We start from the raw sequence: 21,219 nt of genomic DNA, 5'->3' as shown, positions 1-21,219 counted from the left end.
ATGTTAGATCTAAACATCAGTAGGATTGAATGACAAAATATCTTTCTTAGCTAAGATTGTATCTACTGTAGACTTGTTGAAGCCATATTGCCCAGCAACATCAGACATCTGCCCACTCTTTATCTTGGCTATTATCTCTTGCTTAGTTTCTATAGTGAACACAGTTCTTGACACCAGTCTTTTTAGGCTCCATAATATTATCAGTTTTTTAAAATAAAAAGTCAGAAAAGCACTTAATTTCTGTTCTGAATTTTTGTAACTACAAAAAAGGTTTTGTATACAATTGTGAAAGTCTCATTCAATAAACCATTCATAGATGCCATTAAAATATTTTTTTATGAATCTTAAACCCAATGTCGCTTTTTACTTGTGTTTGTTCTATGAGGTGTTCGTTATCCGAACATAAAAATCTTTTGTGAAAGTGTTCGTTATCCAATTTGGTCACAGTCCAAACTGTTTGTTAACCAATCACCCACTTTATTTTATTAAAGACCCAGTAATGTTGTTGCACGAAATGTTGGAATAGGCAATTAACTTCTGATTACTCTGTTAATGTCTCCAATTCACAGGAGTCATGATGCTGTTGATTTCCTTAGTTGCCAAGGTATAATTGATCAAACTTGTAACTAAATTATGAAATTGCCATTTTGGGCCCAGAAATTTTAAGATCTTCAACCACCTCACTGACAGAGAGAGTGAGAGAGTGCATAATTTGAAACTCAAGATGTAAAATTTGCATAATCCATCCAAGGTGACAAATGTGAGGCACTGGAAATAGCCCCTCCCCTTAAAAAAAAGAAAGACATGTAAAAATTTGTTATGTTAAATCGTCAGGAAAGCAAATTATAAATGTCGAATCAGCGACACTCGACTTTGATGTCGATGCTCATCAAAAGTTGACGGAAAAACCAAATTTTAGATGTAAAAAGAAAAAAATTTAAAATATTAAAACTTAAGACGCAGTTTAGAAAGCAAAACGAAACTAGATAAAAAAATGTCTAGGTGAGCAAAGGTGTCATAGTCAACAATTAAACGCGATCAGATTCGAAAAGATGGTGTCGGATAAACCATCTCCAGCCGACCTTTTCCACGAACTTAACGAAGCTCCATTTACACCTGGAGACAGGTGGATGACCAATTGGAAAACGATGATGTAAGATCTATCCAATTGACAAGGAGCCGATTGCAAAAACCCTATAAAAATGCAAAATTCAAGGACAACGGGACTTCCACTAAGACTTTTCCACCTAGACTACCTGTTGTGTTCGTTTGTCGACAGCTGTCGTGTTTCATCTTTTGTGTGCTGTCACTTCAGATCTCGAACTTCTCACTCGACGTAGTCACAGGGCCCCTCCAGCGTAGGACCAGATCGACACCGAAAACAACTTACGAAGACAACCCGAAATTCTGAACTTAAGGACCTTTGCCAACAAAAATTATGTAAGCATTATCGTCCGAAATAAACGGTTTACCTTTGTAAAACATTTGTCTTTGCTGCCTTTAAAAACCGCCACCCACATACGCTAAGACCTTAGACCATCCCGACGGTAGGGAATAAAAATCTCCCCCAATCGGCGTTCTTACACAAAGGCAGTCTTCTCCTATTCTTGTTCTACTTCCACCTGCCAGTAACTGGAATATAAAGCCATTGAGGAAAATAACTTTGCATTTTGTAGGCAGTCCAAAGCATTATGTATTCTTGGGAGCAGTTGATCTTTTCTCATGGTAGAATTTTATTTTTTTGGTAACTGACAATCTAATCTCTCTGGCTGAATTCTAACAAAAATGAGAAAAGTTCCAGGTAAAACTGTAGATTGTATGACCTTCTGGCCCAATTTATTATCCACCTCATTGCTAATAATCTGTTCAGATAGCAAGATTTGGTATTTCTGTTTGATTGGCAGGTGTCCCTACCAAACAAAATCTGCCAAGGACAAATTTTCTTTGGTAAGGACAGGAACTGTGAAAGATTTTTAGAATATAAGCCTTTTTAATTTAGGTGATGTTTGAGTTAGCATTAAGCTGAGAACATATTACAACCATTGTCCTTAGCATGGAAAATACATTATTTAGCAATGGTCCACTGACATCAGGTGTTTGTGAGTCACCTTTTGCTTCATTTCTCCATACTGAAGCTTATACTTCAACTAAAATTGCTCTGTAGTTCATTGGAAGTACTGAGCTCTTTTAACTCAATTAAGTGATGACTAATAACAGAGTTATTGTTATCATCATCATCGCCAAAGACTTGTAATTAAACATAATTTTTTTTAATGATGATGATGATCATTATTAAAAAAAAATTATGCTTTAATTAAAAGTTTTTGTCAATTTTCATAAAGTTTAGTACAAAAAAATGGTGTTTTCAATTTAGATTGGATTTATTGAAGAGATATAATTATTATATCACATTATAAGCAATATGACCAATCTCAATTTTATCCATTACTAGCACAAACCACAATGAGGTCAGTTAGCAGATTACATGAAAACTTTTTTACTTATAAAATAGAATTGAATAAGATCTTTAAATGGAAATTGTGTTAATTCAACTAATGAAATATTTATTTTTCATTTTGTTTGATTAAAAATAATTTTAAAAACGTACAGTAAAATTATGGAAAAATAAACAACACAAAACACCATATTCATTGACACTGAAAAAATTATCAATGATCCAATGCACAGATTAAAGCAACACCCCTTTTGATCCAATGATATTCTGGTAATTGGGTGGGTATTTCAACAAATAACAAAAAATTTGATGATTGACCCATAGTTGATAATGTACCTATAAAAATTTATGTAATTTAATTTAAATATTTTCAAATATTTAAAATATACAACCATTTACAAAAAATTTCTAATTACACCTGAATTTCCAATGTCATGCATGTTTTGAAGTTTATTATAAAAAAATCATTAGATAATGAAATAAATAACAAGAAATGAGAGAGATATTTTGATAACAGAAACATCAAGTATTTATAATGCTATTTTGCATTTTACAAGCAGGGGAAAAAATTATACAGGAATCCCTTGCTTAACACAGGATTTGATTAATGTGTGAAATTAATTGTAGCAATCTCTTTATATATGTGACAAAAGTTTCAATGTACATGGCTTTACCAGATTTCTTTATTTAATATAAATACTGTATTTTGATTAACACAATTTTGATATACGTGGTAGGATCGAGGGATACCCGTAAACAAAAAGTGAAGAGTAGAAAAAGTTCCTGATCATATAGTTTACAGGTAAAACTGATCAAGGGAGATTATGTTAATTGACAAATAATGCAAAGCTTAAAATGAATTTGCATACTCACATGAATGTCTGTATATGTGGTTTGAAGCAGATGATGATAATCATTTTTGAATAAAAATGGTCAATGGTATTTACATATGAAAACCATATTGAAGATACAAAAATTGCCTTCTTAAATCTATCATTCACAATCACCAAGAATCAAAAAGAGGAAAAAAAAGTTTTCATTCACAGAGATGACCTTTTATTTCAGGCTATGCTTCTGTAAAAAAAATCAAAACAGCAACTTTTACAGAGGCATAGCATTTAATAAAAGGTTGGCTCCGTGAATAAAAATTGATTTTTAGATTCCTGTGAATGATTTAATTTTTGAATGATAATTTTTGTAACTTAATTATTGTGATATTAAAACTATATTAATGTTTATAAAAATGATAATGCTATTTGTTGCAGTAGCAACTTTGTTAAACAGTTTTATGTTTAGAATAGCATCAAAGTCCTTTTATGTCCAGCAAACAGCCCAATCTCAACTCAATTGAGAATGTATAGCTAAAACTAAAACAGTTGATAACAAGAAAGAAACCAACTAACAAACAAACAAGAATTGTGTCATGCCATTCATGCTAGTGGATAGAAATACATCCAGACTTTTCCAAACACTGAATGCCTCAACAAATCAAAGATGTGATTCAATGAAATATCATTTTATTAATTCAATAATGAAATAAATTCATGTTCTGAATTTTCCGATGGTTTAGCTGTTTTTAATGTTGATTTAGTGAATGTCTCTCCAATCCGAAAAATCTTTTCAGTAGACTACCTCACAGCCAATTCAGGTTATAAACTCCTTTTATTGCTTTTTACAGATGCATTTCGAGCTAGGTTAATTTACTAGCTCCTCCTCAGTGCTACAAAATAAATTAAAATTTTAAAAAATTGATAAAAAACTTTAATTTATTTTGTAGCACTGAGGAAGAGCTAGTAAATTAACCTAGCTCAAAATGCATCTGTAAAAAGCAATAAAAGGAGTTTATAACCTGAATTGGCTGTGAGGTAGTCTACTGAAAAGATTTTTTTGGATTGAAGAGACATTCACTAAATCGAAATAAATTCATTTTTTGCTTCTATTTTTTTCTTTGTAAAATGAAGCATCATGAAAAATTAATATATCTATATCAAAATATCTCATTTCTTGTTATTTATTTAATTGTATAGTAATTGCTGCTTTTTGTAATAAACTTCAAAACGTGTTTGACTAAAAATTCAGGAGTGATCAGAATTTTTTTGCCAGAGTTTTATCATTACAGCTACTCACCATCACGCTTTAAAATTTTGTATACAGGACATAAATATCTGTTGGTTGCAACAAAATCTTTTTTAGCTTTGGGAATGAACCATATAACTGGCATCTCTAAAATTGTTAAAATTATAAAGTTTTATGAAATAATTCTATTAATTAATAATAAATTTTTCTCTTTCAATATGATATTTCACACAATGAAGTTAAATAAAATACCAATATATAATTCTCTAGGTCTGGATTCAGTGAGAATTTCACCATTCCATCTTGCTCCTTCAAGAAATAAACCATGAATATAGCCACCATTTGAAGGATATTCTGTTATACTTGACCTCAGATTTAATATCTGTAAGAAAAATAAATTATGAAAAAAACTTTTTCAGTATAGCTACAATTTTAAATAATTAATTTATTAATTAGATTCCTATCTATTATGAAACAAAAAAAGACTCACAAATAAATTTGCATATAATGATTTAAAAGTGATTCAATTGACATTAAAAATAATATCAAGTAATTCATGTAAAATAAGTTTATATACAATTTTATACTTACTTTGAAAGTAAAGTTTGCAGAATTAATTGATACAGAATATTTTCTGGAAAAATTCTGTAATAGTGCTGTAAGAAAAGTCTCAGGGAAATAAAAGCCACTTATCCAAAATATTTTTGGAATACCATCATCTATCCAGTTCTGGAAAAATTTAAGTCGTAATAACAGATCTGAAACCCAAGATGATAAATTCTTCAAAGATGGATATGCCTACAATTAAACAAATAAAATTTCTACTGCATTTCAAATAATTTTATACTAAGACAATAAAATCTTTACTGTAATAAAAAAAAATCATAAATTAATGCTGATAATTTCAATTTTCAGAAAAAAATCTAAATTTTATACATTGTTCCTATTCTGAAATTTTACATTATCAATCTTGCTTATTTTGGATAATAAAATAGAAAAGTTTTGTTTTATTTTATGAAATACACTATTAGCAGGCTTCGAAACATACAGCAATTCTTACAGTGTCATTAGGTGACATTTGATGATAGGGAAGCTGTGCCAGCTCTGGATAGAATCATTGAATGTGTTATATGATATTTTAGTGTGTAGCATCCACAAGCTAAACTGCATGAGGGTGGTGCTCTGTACAGCACATGCACGAATGCATATAATCTAGCTGCTTTACATGATTCAAATATTTTCGCTATGGAAGCTATTCTATATTTGACTATACAGCACTTCTTCCATTGGGAATATGCAAATTACGAATTTATATTCAAATATACAATAGCAATCTTATCATTGTTTTTCACATGTAGTATAGAAATTTCTAATAAGATACATAATGCAGTTATAATAAATAATTAATTTTAATTAATTCAAAGTACATTAAAATATAAAAATAATCGCACAATATGTATTTATATTTTAGAAAATACAAGGGAAGTGATATGATTTCTTATGTCTTTTTTCAGATGTATGTATTTATATACAACTTTGAGACAGTGATATGTAGAACATAAATGGAAAAAAATGAGCAATTACTTATTGTGACATTATTACAATGCTGGACTGCCATTTTTAATCATATAGACTAGAAGTTTGTATATAGTCAATCAGGCCTACAACTCTGAGATTTCCATATCTGGTTTCAATTTTCATCTACTTAACTCCATTCTCCAGATTTAGAAAGGACAGAAGGATTGATAGACAGACAGACAGACGACAAAGAAATCTGAGAGAGACTTCTGAATTTAACATTTTCATTAACTGATAGGATTTATACAAAAGTTAAATTATATATTGACATTATAATTCTTTGAAACAAAAAGAAAAAAAACAAGAAAATAAATTTGAAATTTTGAATCTGAAAACAAAATGAGTTAGAGTGTTTTAAAAATCAAGCACAAGTTTTGTTTACTGATTTGGAAAATATGTATTAATTTGAAATTTTGCAGGCCATTGTAAATTATGAATTACGTGAATCTTACCCTATCATAGTAATATTATTACATTTAATGCTTGCTTTACCGGTAACAATTGCTTCAGGAGAACAGAGTTTTAGTAAATTAAAAATTATAAAAAATTATTTCAAATCAAAAATGAGTCAGGAACGTCTGATCAATTTAAGTATTTTATCAATAGAATCTGAAATGTTTTGTGAAGCAAATTTCGACAATGCAATTGATAATTTTGCTCAAAGAAAATCTTGGAAAATAAAATTATTGTAAAAATGTGTTTTTGTATTGAAATAAAAGTATATAATATCTTGAGTGTTTTTTAGAATGGAGCAATTTTCATCCCTGGCCATAGGCTCCAAAATTCTTCACTATGTCTCTACTCTACAGTTGCTGTATTCATGCAAATAGTGCTTTTGTAGTTGTATGTGAATGTTCTGCCACCCAAACTAACAATTCTGTATATTGACATTTCTCTGCAAGGAGAGTGTATTTCATCTAGCCAAAACATTCATAAGCCAGACAAAGAGCCCTTGTTATAAAAGTTGCTGATTTTAGCAAAGTATCCTTTTTCTATAATCAGCAACTCTTAAGTCCTGAAGTTGTTGAAGTTTGTAAGGGTACCAAACAGTTGTATAACTGTTTATTCTTTGCCTATCACTTTGATATGCATTATGTCATGTGCACTGGCTTTCCTTGCTACAAAGATGCAGCCAGTTTTTCCACCTCCTCTGACATCATAGAACAGCTCTTTAAGAAGTCACTCAACATTGAGAAAGTATTGTACATTCACAGATACACTTTTGTTGAATTTCTCAACCATAAAATTCAAAGTTTTAACTAAAATTGATCTTCCATTCTAGGCTTACTGTTTGACTGAGTGATAAGACTGCAGCATTACATTTCTTTTTGATAGCACAGTTAAACAAGCAATGCTTTTGCATGGGATTTGATCTTGTATAATATTGTTTCTACTATGATTTTCAAAAACTCTTGATAATCTAATATTGTGACATCTTACTCAGTGAGATGAAAAGGAACAGCAAATTGACATAAAGTTTTCATGTCTATAAAAAAACTCCATATTTTCTGAGTATTTTCTAAAAAACTGACTAATCCCAATTATTTCAGGATTTATGAATTATTTAAATCATTTTAAAGTGTATATATGGTAATTATAATAGAGAAAAAAGTAAAAAGTGTTTTTTCTGAATCTGTACCTACTAGTGATGGGACTGAAACTGGCAGAAGAGGATTTAAATAGATATATTAAAATCTGTTAATTAATATTGAAATTTAGAAAAAATAAATGCTGATGAAAATTTGAAAACTACAGACAACTGTTGTGTTGTTAATTTTCTTTCCATAAAGTGTCTTTATGTTATAATGTGTTGGCAATAACAATTCAATTTTTGTTTTTCTATTAGTTTTGCTTTTAAGTGGAGAATAATGTTTTATTTCAAGTACTTTCTTTCTATGTTTCTCTTTCTACATCTCTCATACTCATACAAAAACAAAAGCCTTTGGATATTTAAAACAGGCTGTTGGAGATCTTTAATGCAAAGAATCTAATCTTTCTGCAGAAGCAAATAATCTTTTGCTTCTGCAGAATTGGCTCTCTAGGTAAAAAACTAATTAAATAATTTTGAATCACTTACTCTCAAACTTAATTAACTTTAATATTATTATGATTATCTTACTTTTAATGATGTTTACATGTTATTTTGATTTTTATGTTGTTAATATATTAAAGATTTTTGTTATATTGCTTTTGTTATTATCTGTAGCTTTTGCAAATTTTTATGTTTACTTACTTTTCCTTTTATTTAATTTCTTATCGTGTTTATGGTAATGTTGTAATACTGTAGCTATTTGTATCACAGAGAGAAGTTGATTGCCAATATGCTCCCTCTATATGATTATTTTTTTCAATTCAATTTTTTTTCAATTTTTGTTTTCCATTTAATTTTAAATTTACTACAGCTTTTTTCTTCAAGTAAATCTAAAATGAATGTAACTTCTAAATTATAAATTTTAAGCGGATATTGTCAACTTTAAAAAACTTGAAACTATTTCTTTTGTTTTCTTTGGATAAAGTATTTGGTTTTATAATCTTTGATATCTTCTATTTTTGAGAAAAATCTAAAAAAATGTATGGAAATGTGCTATATTTTGCCATTACAATTTTAGATTTATAAACGTTGTGCTTTACGTCTTTTCTTGCCCCCCCTTGCCACGTGGTGGATCCGACTTGGTGGAGGGGAGTTATGTGATTCTGGGGTGTGTAACTGTGGGTGGGAGTTTTATGGTAGGGTGTGCCTCAGGGGGAGAAGAGCAGAACGAAAGTGGACAAAGAACGGTGAAGTAGGAAAGTAAGAGTGGTGGTGAAAGTGTGTAAAGAAAAAGAAAAAAGACTGTGCAAGAAAGTCCGTGTAAGATTTCAGAATTTGGAACTGTTTTCTACCCAGAGTGAAGGAGAGGAAAGGATATGACAAAACGCCATTTCTGTCAGTATGTTTCTATGTATTCATGTTACATGTGCTTGATCAGTTTATTGTCGGGAGATTTTTGTTAACGTTACGCGATATACTAGATTTGTCAGACTCATTATTTTTCCTGTGTCTCATCTTTGTTTTAGGAGTNTATGACAATTGCAATTTCATTAACTAAAAAATTTTATTTTACTCTATTTTATTTTTTCTGTTTATTTATTGTCTTAACTAACTTTGGTTATTTCACTATTTAATAAAAAAAATGTGTGATAAATTTTCCCTTATGACATATTCACTTTTCTCCTTTCATAGTATGTTTCTATGTATTCATGTTACATGTGCTTGATCAGTTTATTGTCGGGAGATTTTTGTTAACGTTACGCGATATACTAGATTTGTCAGACTCATTATTTTTCCTGTGTCTCATCTTTGTTTTAGGAGTGCTGTATGCTCCCAAGTATATTAAAGGAATATTTTGTAGAATTTGATAGCTGTCTTCGTCCAGTCCCCATCGAGTCCAGTGCATTTCCCCTGATAATGGTCTGCTCCACCAAGCACGCTTGTTATAAATTCTCCCCCTGTAGAAGCACTTACGTTTTATTGTGTTGATTCATTCTCATGATATTCTACCCTCACAACGTAAAATTATTTAATAATCTTACCTTAGAAGACCAATTTTTTGGAACACAATTATGATAGATACTGTTGGCTACATCTTCTATAGTTTCATTCATAAGAATTGTCCCTTGTAAAGCATTTGTAAGTTCAGTCAGAGATTTATGTATCACTGACAATAATTGATTATATCTAAAAATACAAAAATAAATCTATTAAAACTTTTAATTTAAAATAAATTATAAATTTATTTCATTACAAGCCACTAGTGAAATAAGAATGACAAACAATCACCATCTCTTAAACAAAAAAAGTTTAGGTTATCATATTTTTTTTACAAAACATATTGAATTTTTGTATCCAAGAGGAAGAAGATAATATTCTAACTACTTTTGTGAAGAAATAAAACATTAAAACTATTCTAGACATAGTTTTAAAATCAATGTCAATGTATTTTTCTTAACTCATTTATAATTAAATGTAATAAATCACAATATCAAATAATAATAATAGTAGTAAATAGTACTCATAAAATTTATACAACATTTGTGATACATTATATTTATGTATCAGTTTTTATTATGAGATAACCATTAATTATAATATGTGTGATTTAAAACATAAATTTCACAGTCAGAAAATTCATAGTATATATATATTATGAATTTGTACACAATTATTTCAGGATTTATGAATTATTTAAATCATTTTAAAGTGTATATATGGTAATTATAATAGAGAAAAAAGTAAAAAGTGTTTTTTCTGAATCTGTACCTNAAGTATCATTTATATCATACATTTATGATATTAAATTAATATTTAAAAATAAAATATAGATAGAAAGTGGTTGCACTACAGTGTTAAGAAACAGAACAAATAACAACACTGTTTCAAAATTACTAAAATATAGAAAATTAATATTTTTTAGTATATTATGATTCTTCTTTACTTAAACTTATAAATGAAATATTTGTGATCAAATGTAAAAAAATATATTTTTAAATTGCTTACTGTTATACTGAAAATACATGAATCAGAAGTTTAATGATTGCCTTCTTATAAAGCTTCAAATTTAAAATTTTCATCAATAATCAATCACAAATATTTACAGTCTTTTATGCATGAAAAAGTTTAGTGTAATATGATAATGATGGATTCTAGATTTTGAATATTTCTCTATGAAAGGCTTAAGTCTAACTATAGATGTCAACCCACCTATTGTAATGCTTTTTGTCAGAGATTATATTTTAATTTTAATAAATTTAATGGAGTATTAGTTTTAATGCAGGTAATCAAATAAAGAATTAACATAATACAAAAGTCTTTTAATGATGTTTTACAGTTTTCATTATATTTTCATTTATTATTTTAAACAAAACCTAATTAATATTTTATTTAAGATGGACATTAACAATATGAAATATTATATTGAAATAAGACATTATTTTATTGTTAGTTAATAAAATAAAAATAATTTTTAATTTAAAAATTATTTAGTCAATTACTTTGGTTTTTAGTGGAAAAAATTACCTATTGTCTATTTAGCTTAAAAATAATATTAAACTGGTCAAAAGCACTCATTCATATTTATTTTAAAAGTTCTATTTTCAGATTCAAAAGATATCCTGAAATTATTAGACATTTTGTATAAAAATACCCATTACTGAATGCTTCTACATAAATTTAGTCACAATACACACAGTTTCTGAGAAAATTACTTTAAAATCAATGTAAATATTTTTTTAAAATATTTTTTCTGATTGAATTGATAACAATAAACAACTTTTCATTAAATAATTGATAAAAGTGTTTAAAATTAATAATAAAAATTTCAATGATTACAGGGGTTACCCTGATTTAAAAGTACTTGATATAAGAATTTGATACAAGCTGTTTTCTTTTATCTCTACATTATACATTTTTGTATTGACAATTGCAATTTCATTAACTAAAAAATTTTATTTTACTCTATTTTATTTTTTCTGTTTATTTATTGTCTTAACTAACTTTGGTTATTTCACTATTTAATAAAAAAAATGTGTGATAAATTTTCCCTTATGACATATTCACTTTTCTCCTTTCATACAGATTACCCATGATGATGTATACTAACAGAAAGTTGTTAGAACAAAAATATAATCTGCACCACTGTATACCTGTTTAATTGTTAAGACATTTAGTTATCTAGTCATTTAGATTTTACTCATTTGGTTATTAGCAAACATGCTGGCACGCTTTATTCCTGAGTGAATTTCAAGATATCTTAGTAAAAAAGACAATAAAAGGCACTCTTTTAGGGTGTTAGAAAGTCATTTCGAATGCTGAAGAAGATTCATTTCATGTGAATATAAGGAATTAACCACAAAGGCTTGTATATGTGACAAGCATTTTGAGGATCAATTCTTAACAAAATCATTCAGTCACACAATGTCCAATTAGTACAGCTTGCACATGATAGATGGGCACTAGCTCTGGATGCTTTTCCATCTAAATCCCCAACTGTCCATCCTATCTAAGCATTTAAGTGCCCTGAAAGCAACAATGTCAATCGGAGAAAGGAGATCTCTCGAGTAAAGAATAAAAAAAACACATGTTTTACAGTAATGAATATTACATTACTTACATTTGAATTTTAAATTTTTTGTTTTTTAAGGTACTTCTAAATATGTTTAAAGCAATGATCAACTGCCCAGTACTTGTAATGACAATGACAAAAGTACAACAACATATACAAACTCAGAACCAAATCAGAAAAAGTCATGGCTTTGACCATTTTTGTCAATTTTTATGAATTTTTTTGACTATTGTTTATTTTTTGTTTTTTATTAGTTCTTTAAAATGTTAAAAAAATATATAGAAATTTGTAAATGTAAAAAGAGTTTTGAATATTTAATGTTTTACAAAGTGTTGGGATAGGATTGTGTAAGAACATGACTACTGGTTTTTTTAAACTAGTAACGGCCAAGAAAGACCATTGGATTTTGAATGCGTGGCCACTGATTGGTCGTCAGATCATCATACCACTAGCAAATCTCCGACAGAGCAGCTGATCACTCATTGGTTGAGGATCACACCACTCTACATATTTGCATAGTGCTACGGCTCGGTAAGCACTGATTGGTCATTTAGCCCTCTGACTACGGATATAAAAAGGTTAATATCAAAGCGGGACATTTAAGTTCACTTTAACATGGTAACTTCGGGAAGTTCGGTTAGAAACTTCAGGTCTGTGTAAGTTTGCTTTGGAACATCAGGATATACATCAGTTTCGTCTACGTTCGGCTTAGGACTTTGCATCAGAAGCAAGATCATCATGGATCTTCAAGTGTGCATAAAAGTTCTAGTCAAGTCTGGAATAGTCTCGCTGTCTGTTCTTCAACCGCCAGGAGGTTACTTCTAGCCACAACTCGTTGATTTGTCGCAAGGTGTCTTCTCGATGGACCAGAATCAACATATTAAACTATATAAACTTTGTTAATGTGATTGGTGCACCAAGTTGGTCGCCAATTGTGTGAAATGACAAACATTGTAAACTTCACTCAAAGGCTTTCCATGAAATAAAAAATTACATTACAAAAATATAAATAATAATTTTAAAGGTATTAATCCTAATACAGATTGTATGTATTAAAACTTTTATTATGAAGTGTATGTTTGCAAAACACATGTAAACCATATAAAGCCTAAATTTGTTTTAATGCAATTTTTCACTTCAGCTTTGAAAATGTTTATCAAATCAAATATTTTCATCTAATCTATCATCGTATCTGATTTGTTTGATTCAACCAAAATGTTCAATTTCACTATAAACAGAATATATTTTTAAAAATAATTATCAATTTATATCCAATGAAATGTTATGTATATGTTATGGACAAAGTGATTAATCGGGCATTATTCATAATGCCCGGTCATTATGAATAATGACCAAATAGGGCAGGCAGTGTGATAAATATTGATTAATTTATCAAATTGACTGGTTATTATGAATACTGCTATCACCTAGTCGGGCAAAGTGATAATAAGTTGAGGAGTGATCATCTGACATACGCTAGCCAATCGGCACTTTGCCGATAGCCAATTTGTTGGGATCAGGTGTCATTCCGCTTCATCGGAATGGCACCTGATCCCAACAAATAGAATACACTCCATCCAGGGAATTCCAGTTGACCTGAAGAAGAGCAAAGAGATTGTTCAAAAACATCCATCAACAGCGGTATACAATATATATGCGTCACGCTCTGGTTACAGGTTCCAGATAGTGTAGCGTAAATTTGTAACAACTAAATGATTCATAAAAGATGATAATAAAATTTTAATTTTTAAACATCTGAACTTTTTTACTTAATAAATTACTTCAAATCAATATGAACTTAATAATTTAAAAGTTTAAAAGTAATTTAAATAAGTATATGTTTTTAGACATATTATTTACCTGACTGACATATAATTTAATATTTAATGAAATTTTGTTAGATTTGAAATTATTTAGATAAACTAAATTTATTTGTCACTTTTTAAACATACAAACCAAGAGCTCAAATGATTGTAGCACACCTATTGGCAAATATGTTTATTACCTCTACTTATAAGAATGAAAACAATAGGCATTCAAAGACCAGATAATCCATTGACTCCGATATTATTAACAAATGCTTATTTTTCAAGGCAAAGAAAGTTACATTCATTTGACTGAACAAGATATACTTCATAAGTAATATACCAATAAAATGTTCACGGTAACTTTGCTAGTTCAAAATATATAAATAAAGAAGAAAGTAAATAATTTTAACATTAGTTATCATCTTTGAAAATTGCATAGGTTGTCTACTACAACAACAGCTCTGTATTCAATATAGATTTATACTTAAAAATAAAATAAAATTTAAAAAATAACTTAGAAATAATTATTTGTATAATTACTTAATAACTTCTTGAATTAAAACAGAATTTAACGATTCTTCATATGATAAGGGATACATTGCTGATACTTCTTTTTCACAAAATAGATTTGGCAAAGAATTTAATATCTCTTTAGCAGAATTTTCAACAATCTAAAAATAAAGTTTATATAATTATAATTGAGGTATTAATTAAATCAAACATTAATTAAAGTTTAATTATTTTAATAAACTTTATACTTTTTTTATTTGTGATTTTCATCTGTAGTTCAATTACATTATCATCAAAATCAATTAATTCATTTATTAATAATAAATCAATTAATAAAATAGTGATAGTTTCATCACTAAATTAAAATTTGCATAGTTACAGAGCATTGATATTAGAGGTTGTCCAAATATAACATCTCCAATTTTAAGTCCTTTTTTGACTACCTATCTTATATCTGGTCACTAATTTTTAGACACCCCCATGCTGATATAATATTTGATCTGCCATCCTTGATATTAAATTACAGAAATGCTTTAATTTCTGTAAAACAGCTTTACAATACATTAATTTATTCATATTTCTTGCCAAAGATTTTTAAAAAATAAGCCAATAGAAGTAAGTTCACTGATTTACCATTGAAGAAAAATCTGACAACATACTATTCTGTAACTTTAGACTAAATTTAATATGTTATGTACTGGTATATATATCTTTTAATAGTATCATTATCTATAATCTGTACCTAAATATTAAATTGTTGTCTATTCTTACATGTTAAACTACAGTTCTGACAGAGCATATTTAAGACAGTGCTTCTACTAAAGTGTAACTATTAAATAAGCAAGAACTTGCTGTATGATCACTGATCAAAATGAGTTGACACTCTTGAGAGAGTATCAACTCATTTCCAAGATTTATCTTATATAAAAAATAAATTTTTTGTATAACAGATGTACAAAAATATGTGCAAAGTGAAGAAAAAGTTTTCATAACTATTTTAAATATAATGTTATTTTCTGGTTACCCTAATCTATTTTGGAAAGTTAATATTTATTAAAAAATCAGGCTTCTATTTAAATCCTATTCTGATATCCTTGGAACTTTGATCTGTTTTGTTAAAGCAATTAAGAACAGAATATATTTTTTAATCCTTTACACTTAAATTATATTTCCAATAATGAATTTTTTTATAGCATTTTCACTTTAAATTAATTAAATCAATCTTTATCTCAAATAAAAAATAACACAGCTTACGGCCATGATCACACAACAACTAAATTTTTAAACCTTGTATTACTATAGCTAAATACATGTTACTTAATTGGCTTAATATGATACTTCTTATAGAGTTGATTCCTAGAGATTGAAATAATATCATATATAATATGATTTATAAAAAGGGCACCTATGATAATCCCAACAATTATAGACTCATTGTATTATTGACTAATTATAGGAAAATATTCTATCAACAGTTTACATTTATCAAAGGTAAAGGTATAATCAATTCTAATTTGTTATTTGCCTTAGCTTAATCTCTCATCCAAATTTATTTGTATTCTCTATTCTCAGGTTTTAAGATATCTATTAGACAGGGCAATAAATTTTCTGATACTGATGAAAATTTTGATGGATTATCACAAAGTGACCCCTCTTAGTCCTTATTTGTTTATTTTATACATCATTGATCTCCATACTCATTTTTCACAGTCATCTTTAGTTAATATTCAAATTGGTGCTCATGAAATTTCCCATCTAGCTTATGCTGACAATTTTGCCATTATATCTAAAACTTAAACCGATTTCAATGGAAGATTACTTCTTGACTTCCCTAAACCTGTTACTGGTGCACAATGCATATAAGATATATACAGCAGGTGACAAACATTTTCAAACTATCCTGCAGTTCTTCCTCAGGTCAACTAGCTTAGGAATGCTTTTGGACAGAGCGTGTGGATTTCAACGAGATCGAATGTCATTTCGAAGAAGTCAGCCTCACTTGACATGCACGGTCGCGGCTTTATAAATGGCTATGGATTCTAGCCATTTATAAAGCCGGCCAAGTAACCACATGTGTCAACCGGAAGGAGGGGCTAAATCAATCGCTGGCCTGGCAGTCCTTATTAGATGCCGACCCATGACTACCTCCACCAGCTCACGACCATGCATGTCAAGCGAGGCTGACTTCTTCGAAATGACATTCGATCTCGTTGAAATCCACATGCTCTGTTCAGAAGCATTCCTAAGCTAGTTGACCTGAGGAAGAACTGCGAGATAGTTCAAAAACGTTTGTCACCTGCTGTATATATCTTATACGCATTGCGTGCCAGTAATAGGTTTAGGGAAGTCAGGAATTTATTCCGGTGCTGAAATTAGAGTGAATTTTGTGATTAATTCTTTCCATCATTTTTGCTTGGACAGAGAATTGTGTTTTATGTTAAAAAATCCAAGATCATGGTTTTTCATTGAGATGGTCATCATCAAAATTCTGATAAATGATACCTAGGTATAGAACACATTGAGGTTGTTGAACAATAAAAATATCTGGGATTATTATTTAATAGTGACTTGTCAATTAACAAGTTTCAAACAAGCTATCTCTCTTGCTACCAGATAAATAACTTATCTTATTTACTTTAACATTTAAAAGCAAGTAATACTCTAAAACTAACTATGAATTTTTGAAACTAGTCAATAAACATTTTTCACAAGTCTAACATAGTAAATAAATGATTAATTTGTAAATACAGTAGTGTGCCTAGTCTCAGTCCTGTGTCCTGATGAATATTAAAGTCCTATGTATAAACAAATTTACCTTGTTTAAGTCAAGAAATTGTAGAACAAAGATTTCATAGCAACAGCACAACAACTTCATGACATTACTTATTCTAGCATTCTATTAACTTCAGACTTGTAAAAACATAAACTGATAAATCATTGTAATATACAAATAACAGGGATGTGATGGTGTAAATTCCACACTATTATAGTCACAAAAATTTCACCAATCACAGTAAAGTGATTGATGAAATTTTAATAAATTAAATAAATAAAATAAGAACACTAAAAGATAGCAAAAAGTAAATTTGTATCATACAGTTTCTTTAGCATGACAAGTAACAAACACAGAGTGTATGTTACATGGCATGCTGTAACATACTATTATAGTAACAGAAATTGCACCAATCACAGTAAAGTGCAATTTCATGCTAAAGAAACTGTATGATACAAATTTACTTTTTGCTATCTTTTAGTGTTCTTATTTTAATTTATTATTGTACAACCAATAATAAATTAAAATATTTTTTCTTAAAATTAAACTTGTAAAAAGTAAAAAAAAATAATAATAATTTTAGGAAACTTACATGAATTTCAAAAATAGATAATCTGTGGGCTAACCACACAAAACTTTATAATAGTTTATTAAAGTTAAAATTGTAAAACTCAGCTATTTCAACAAACATTTGTCATCAATTTTAGAAAATATTAATGTCAGACAATTAATATTGATACTGATCATTATTGAACTTTAGATGTGCTACATAAGTAATTTCTTAATTCATATAATTTAGCATAAATTGAATCTTAATTTGAAAAAATATTAGCTTTAGCCAGTTTTTATAATTTAAAAATGCTTGATTAGTTATTTGCTAATACTCACTTCATATCTATTAAAATATGGATAAAATTAATTCACTATTGTTATGTATTGAGCATTTAATTGCTTATTTTGTATCATAAAAATCATACATGTATATATGAGAAGTAAGCATTTATGGATACTTTAAATAAAATAGAAATTAATTAAGCTTTAATATTTTAAATATTTTTTAATAAATAAATTTGGAAAATTTCTTTATTAAAAATAAACTCTATAAACTTAAATACTTTAATGCTAACCTTTTCTTTTAATTCATGAACTTTTGAGGTTGCTTTTGCCTGAAGAGATGATAGTTTTGATAAAATCTGATAACTTTGACTTTGGTTAACAACAATACTTGCATTTTCATGTAGACCAAATAGATTTGGTGAATCAATTAAGGGAAGATTTTGGATATAATCCATATATTGCTAAAATGAAAATATTTTATAAATGATATATTTATTAATATATATTTATGTTGATAAATAAATAAATAATTATTCAAAAGTTAAATTTTCTCTCTTATAATTTTCCTTACTTCATAAGTACTTTCAGATGATAACTGATGAATGATTTCTTTTTCAGTAAAACAATAATTTGCTATTAATGCATCTTGACTACAATAATCTTGTAATAAAGTTTCAATACATCGCTGGTCTAAATCATCAGAAACTTTACCACCATAATTTATTTTTCCAACCATATATGTTAAAATCTGAAATATATATACCACAGAAAAAAGTAATTATAATGTTATGGCTCAATGAAATCTTATATTTATGAAAATTTGTGTTCAACAAGAGAGACTTTCTACTAAAAGTCCTGCTCTTCTTTAAAACAAAACAAATTGGATCTTTTAATGTATTAAAACTAATCTTAATTATTTCAGTTAAAGTATGTAGTTTAATTAGCTTACCTTAAATGGCACTTGTTTATATTTGTTTATAACTATTTCCAATTGATTTATACATATAAAAAGATCATTCATAGTAAATTCATATTTAATGTTAAATCCTAGAGATCCAAATTTACATCTTTCTAAAATAACACTGTGAAACAGACAGAGACTCAGAAGTAATGGCTTAAAGACATGACTCTAAAATAAACAATTTTGTTATAATATAACAGTATTATAATTATTTAATTTTATATAATAAATTAACTTACCTTCTCTTTACAATGTTCAAAAAAATTATCATTAAACTTTTTATAAATTTTCAGCATATTAGCTTGTAAACCACAAGGTGATTCAATAGTCATTTTTAATCCTCTTTGAAGTAAATTAATTGGAAATTGTGAACTCGGCATGCTTGTAAGCCATAATCGAAAGTCTTTATGAACCTAAAAATTTTTAAAAATTTATAAATATATGTAAAATATATTATAATTTCCTTTTTATTTACATACTTCTTTAGGATTTATGCTTTCAATTAATTTCTGTAATTGAGACATCAAATTTAATGCTAAATGGCAATTTTGAAAAAATATCCAATTTCCCAATTCAATGGCTGATTTGAATAATGCTTCAGCTTTTTGTCCCTATTATTACATTAGAATGAAAACATTTCATTATAAGAAAATATTTAATACAAAAACTGTGTTATAGAAAAAGTAAATTACTTGATTTTGTCCTAATGATAATGAATATAATCGTTTAGAAGTATGCTTTTCTTTATATAGTTCATGTAATTCTTCTGTAGGATCAGCATTATGAGATAATACTAAAATAAGTGGAACAATAGGTGAAGAATTATCATAAAGACGAGCTAAGTTGAATACCTAAAATATAAAAACACATATTTTTAAAATAACATTTTATTATTAAAAGTTTTTATTCAATTTTTAAAATTAAAATAACTCCTAGTTAAAACTTTTAAATATTTTTTATTAGGAAAATATTTTAAAAATGTGTAGTTAAGTATTATGAAATTTAAAAAATTTTAAAATTCAATATTAAGTTGATAAATATTTTAAAATTTAAACTATCAAACTGAATATAAAACATTACTTCCTAGAAATTTTGTTTTTATGTACAGTACAGTGATACCCCGAACTTACGCAATAGGTGGGACTGAGCGATAACCACGTAAGTTGAATTTGCGTTAAGTCGGGGTATAATTTCGCAATTTGTGTAAAACCCAAGTCGGATGTATGTAAGCTAATAAATGTTCTCGTTAATCTTATCTCGTCTTTTGATTCGTTCACAGATAGAAGAAATCACCACATAGTGTCTCTCGAGTCTCCGTAGATATAACAAACACAGAAATAAATAACACAAAATAAATTGTGGCTGTGTGTCGATTCTGCACGACACGTCCGAACATGTAAGCTGAACAATAGTGTGGGGGGGACTGAGTAATTGAGAGTTGCTTGGCGCTCAAACAAAAGACGAATTGACGAGATTTGAAAATTGCGTAACTCCAGGTTTGTGTAAGTCGGGTAGCATAAGTCGAGGTATCACTGTATTTCTTCAATATAAAAAAAAAGCAGTTAAATCAATCTGAAGTTTGTTCTTACTTGAAATTTAATGAATTTTTCACCTAATTTGTTACTAACAAATTTCTTCATGGCTAAACCTAAACAATCTATTCTGATGCATCTTAATAACAATAATCTTTCAAAATCATCCAATTCTTCTTCCCATTTTATAGGTAGAACCTCACTAAAAATAAAATTTAATTATATAGTACTCTCATTTTTTTTTAAAAATAATTAATAAAAATAATAAGTTTTTTAATTAATAAAAATAAACTTAAAAATTGATTTATTGACATTTACTATTTTATTATTTGTTTTAGATCTATTATTATTATTTTTTAATCTCTTGACCCTGTGGGCACTTAGAAGGCCTTTTTTCCATACCCATTATGGGTTCAACCTGGCCCACAATGGGGGATAACCAGGTGGTGAGAGACAGGGACTCAACATATCCAGAACACACCACCCCTTCAGAAACTTATTAGTATTTTTCAGTTTGTAAATATAGAACTAAGCAAGACATATTTATTCCTGTGAAACCATCATTAACTGATTCATTTGAAAGTAGGT

At 28.2% G+C, this 21,219-nt stretch overlaps 1 protein-coding gene across 1 annotated transcript in view; it reads right to left on the bottom strand.

Moving 5' to 3' along the window:
• Nucleotides 1-2,620: 2,620 nt before the first annotated feature.
• LOC111625371 (dynein heavy chain 1, axonemal-like) overlaps nucleotides 2,621-21,219 on the bottom strand; it is a 144,007-nt gene continuing 125,408 nt past the window's right edge. The window contains exons 56-68 of the mRNA XM_023368508.1: nucleotides 20,689-20,833; nucleotides 19,792-19,950; nucleotides 19,579-19,710; nucleotides 19,339-19,512; nucleotides 19,088-19,267; nucleotides 18,710-18,886; nucleotides 18,429-18,599; nucleotides 14,559-14,689; nucleotides 9,683-9,827; nucleotides 5,123-5,329; nucleotides 4,784-4,913; nucleotides 4,583-4,678; nucleotides 2,621-2,791 (exon numbers count right to left, since the gene is read on the bottom strand). Of these exons, the coding sequence (XP_023224276.1) occupies nucleotides 2,670-2,791; nucleotides 4,583-4,678; nucleotides 4,784-4,913; nucleotides 5,123-5,329; nucleotides 9,683-9,827; nucleotides 14,559-14,689; nucleotides 18,429-18,599; nucleotides 18,710-18,886; nucleotides 19,088-19,267; nucleotides 19,339-19,512; nucleotides 19,579-19,710; nucleotides 19,792-19,950; nucleotides 20,689-20,833 (1,969 nt within the window). The 3' untranslated portion in view covers nucleotides 2,621-2,669. The remainder of the gene's footprint in view (nucleotides 2,792-4,582; nucleotides 4,679-4,783; nucleotides 4,914-5,122; nucleotides 5,330-9,682; nucleotides 9,828-14,558; nucleotides 14,690-18,428; nucleotides 18,600-18,709; nucleotides 18,887-19,087; nucleotides 19,268-19,338; nucleotides 19,513-19,578; nucleotides 19,711-19,791; nucleotides 19,951-20,688; nucleotides 20,834-21,219) is intronic.

This window comes from Centruroides sculpturatus, unplaced genomic scaffold (genome assembly GCF_000671375.1).
Source record: "Centruroides sculpturatus isolate CEXI.00-Female unplaced genomic scaffold, Cexi_2.0 scaffold247, whole genome shotgun sequence".
Classification (NCBI taxonomy): Eukaryota; Metazoa; Arthropoda; class Arachnida; order Scorpiones; family Buthidae; genus Centruroides; species Centruroides sculpturatus.
The sequence above is the reverse complement of the archived record's forward strand: the minus strand, read 5'-3'. Positions and strand labels throughout refer to the sequence as shown.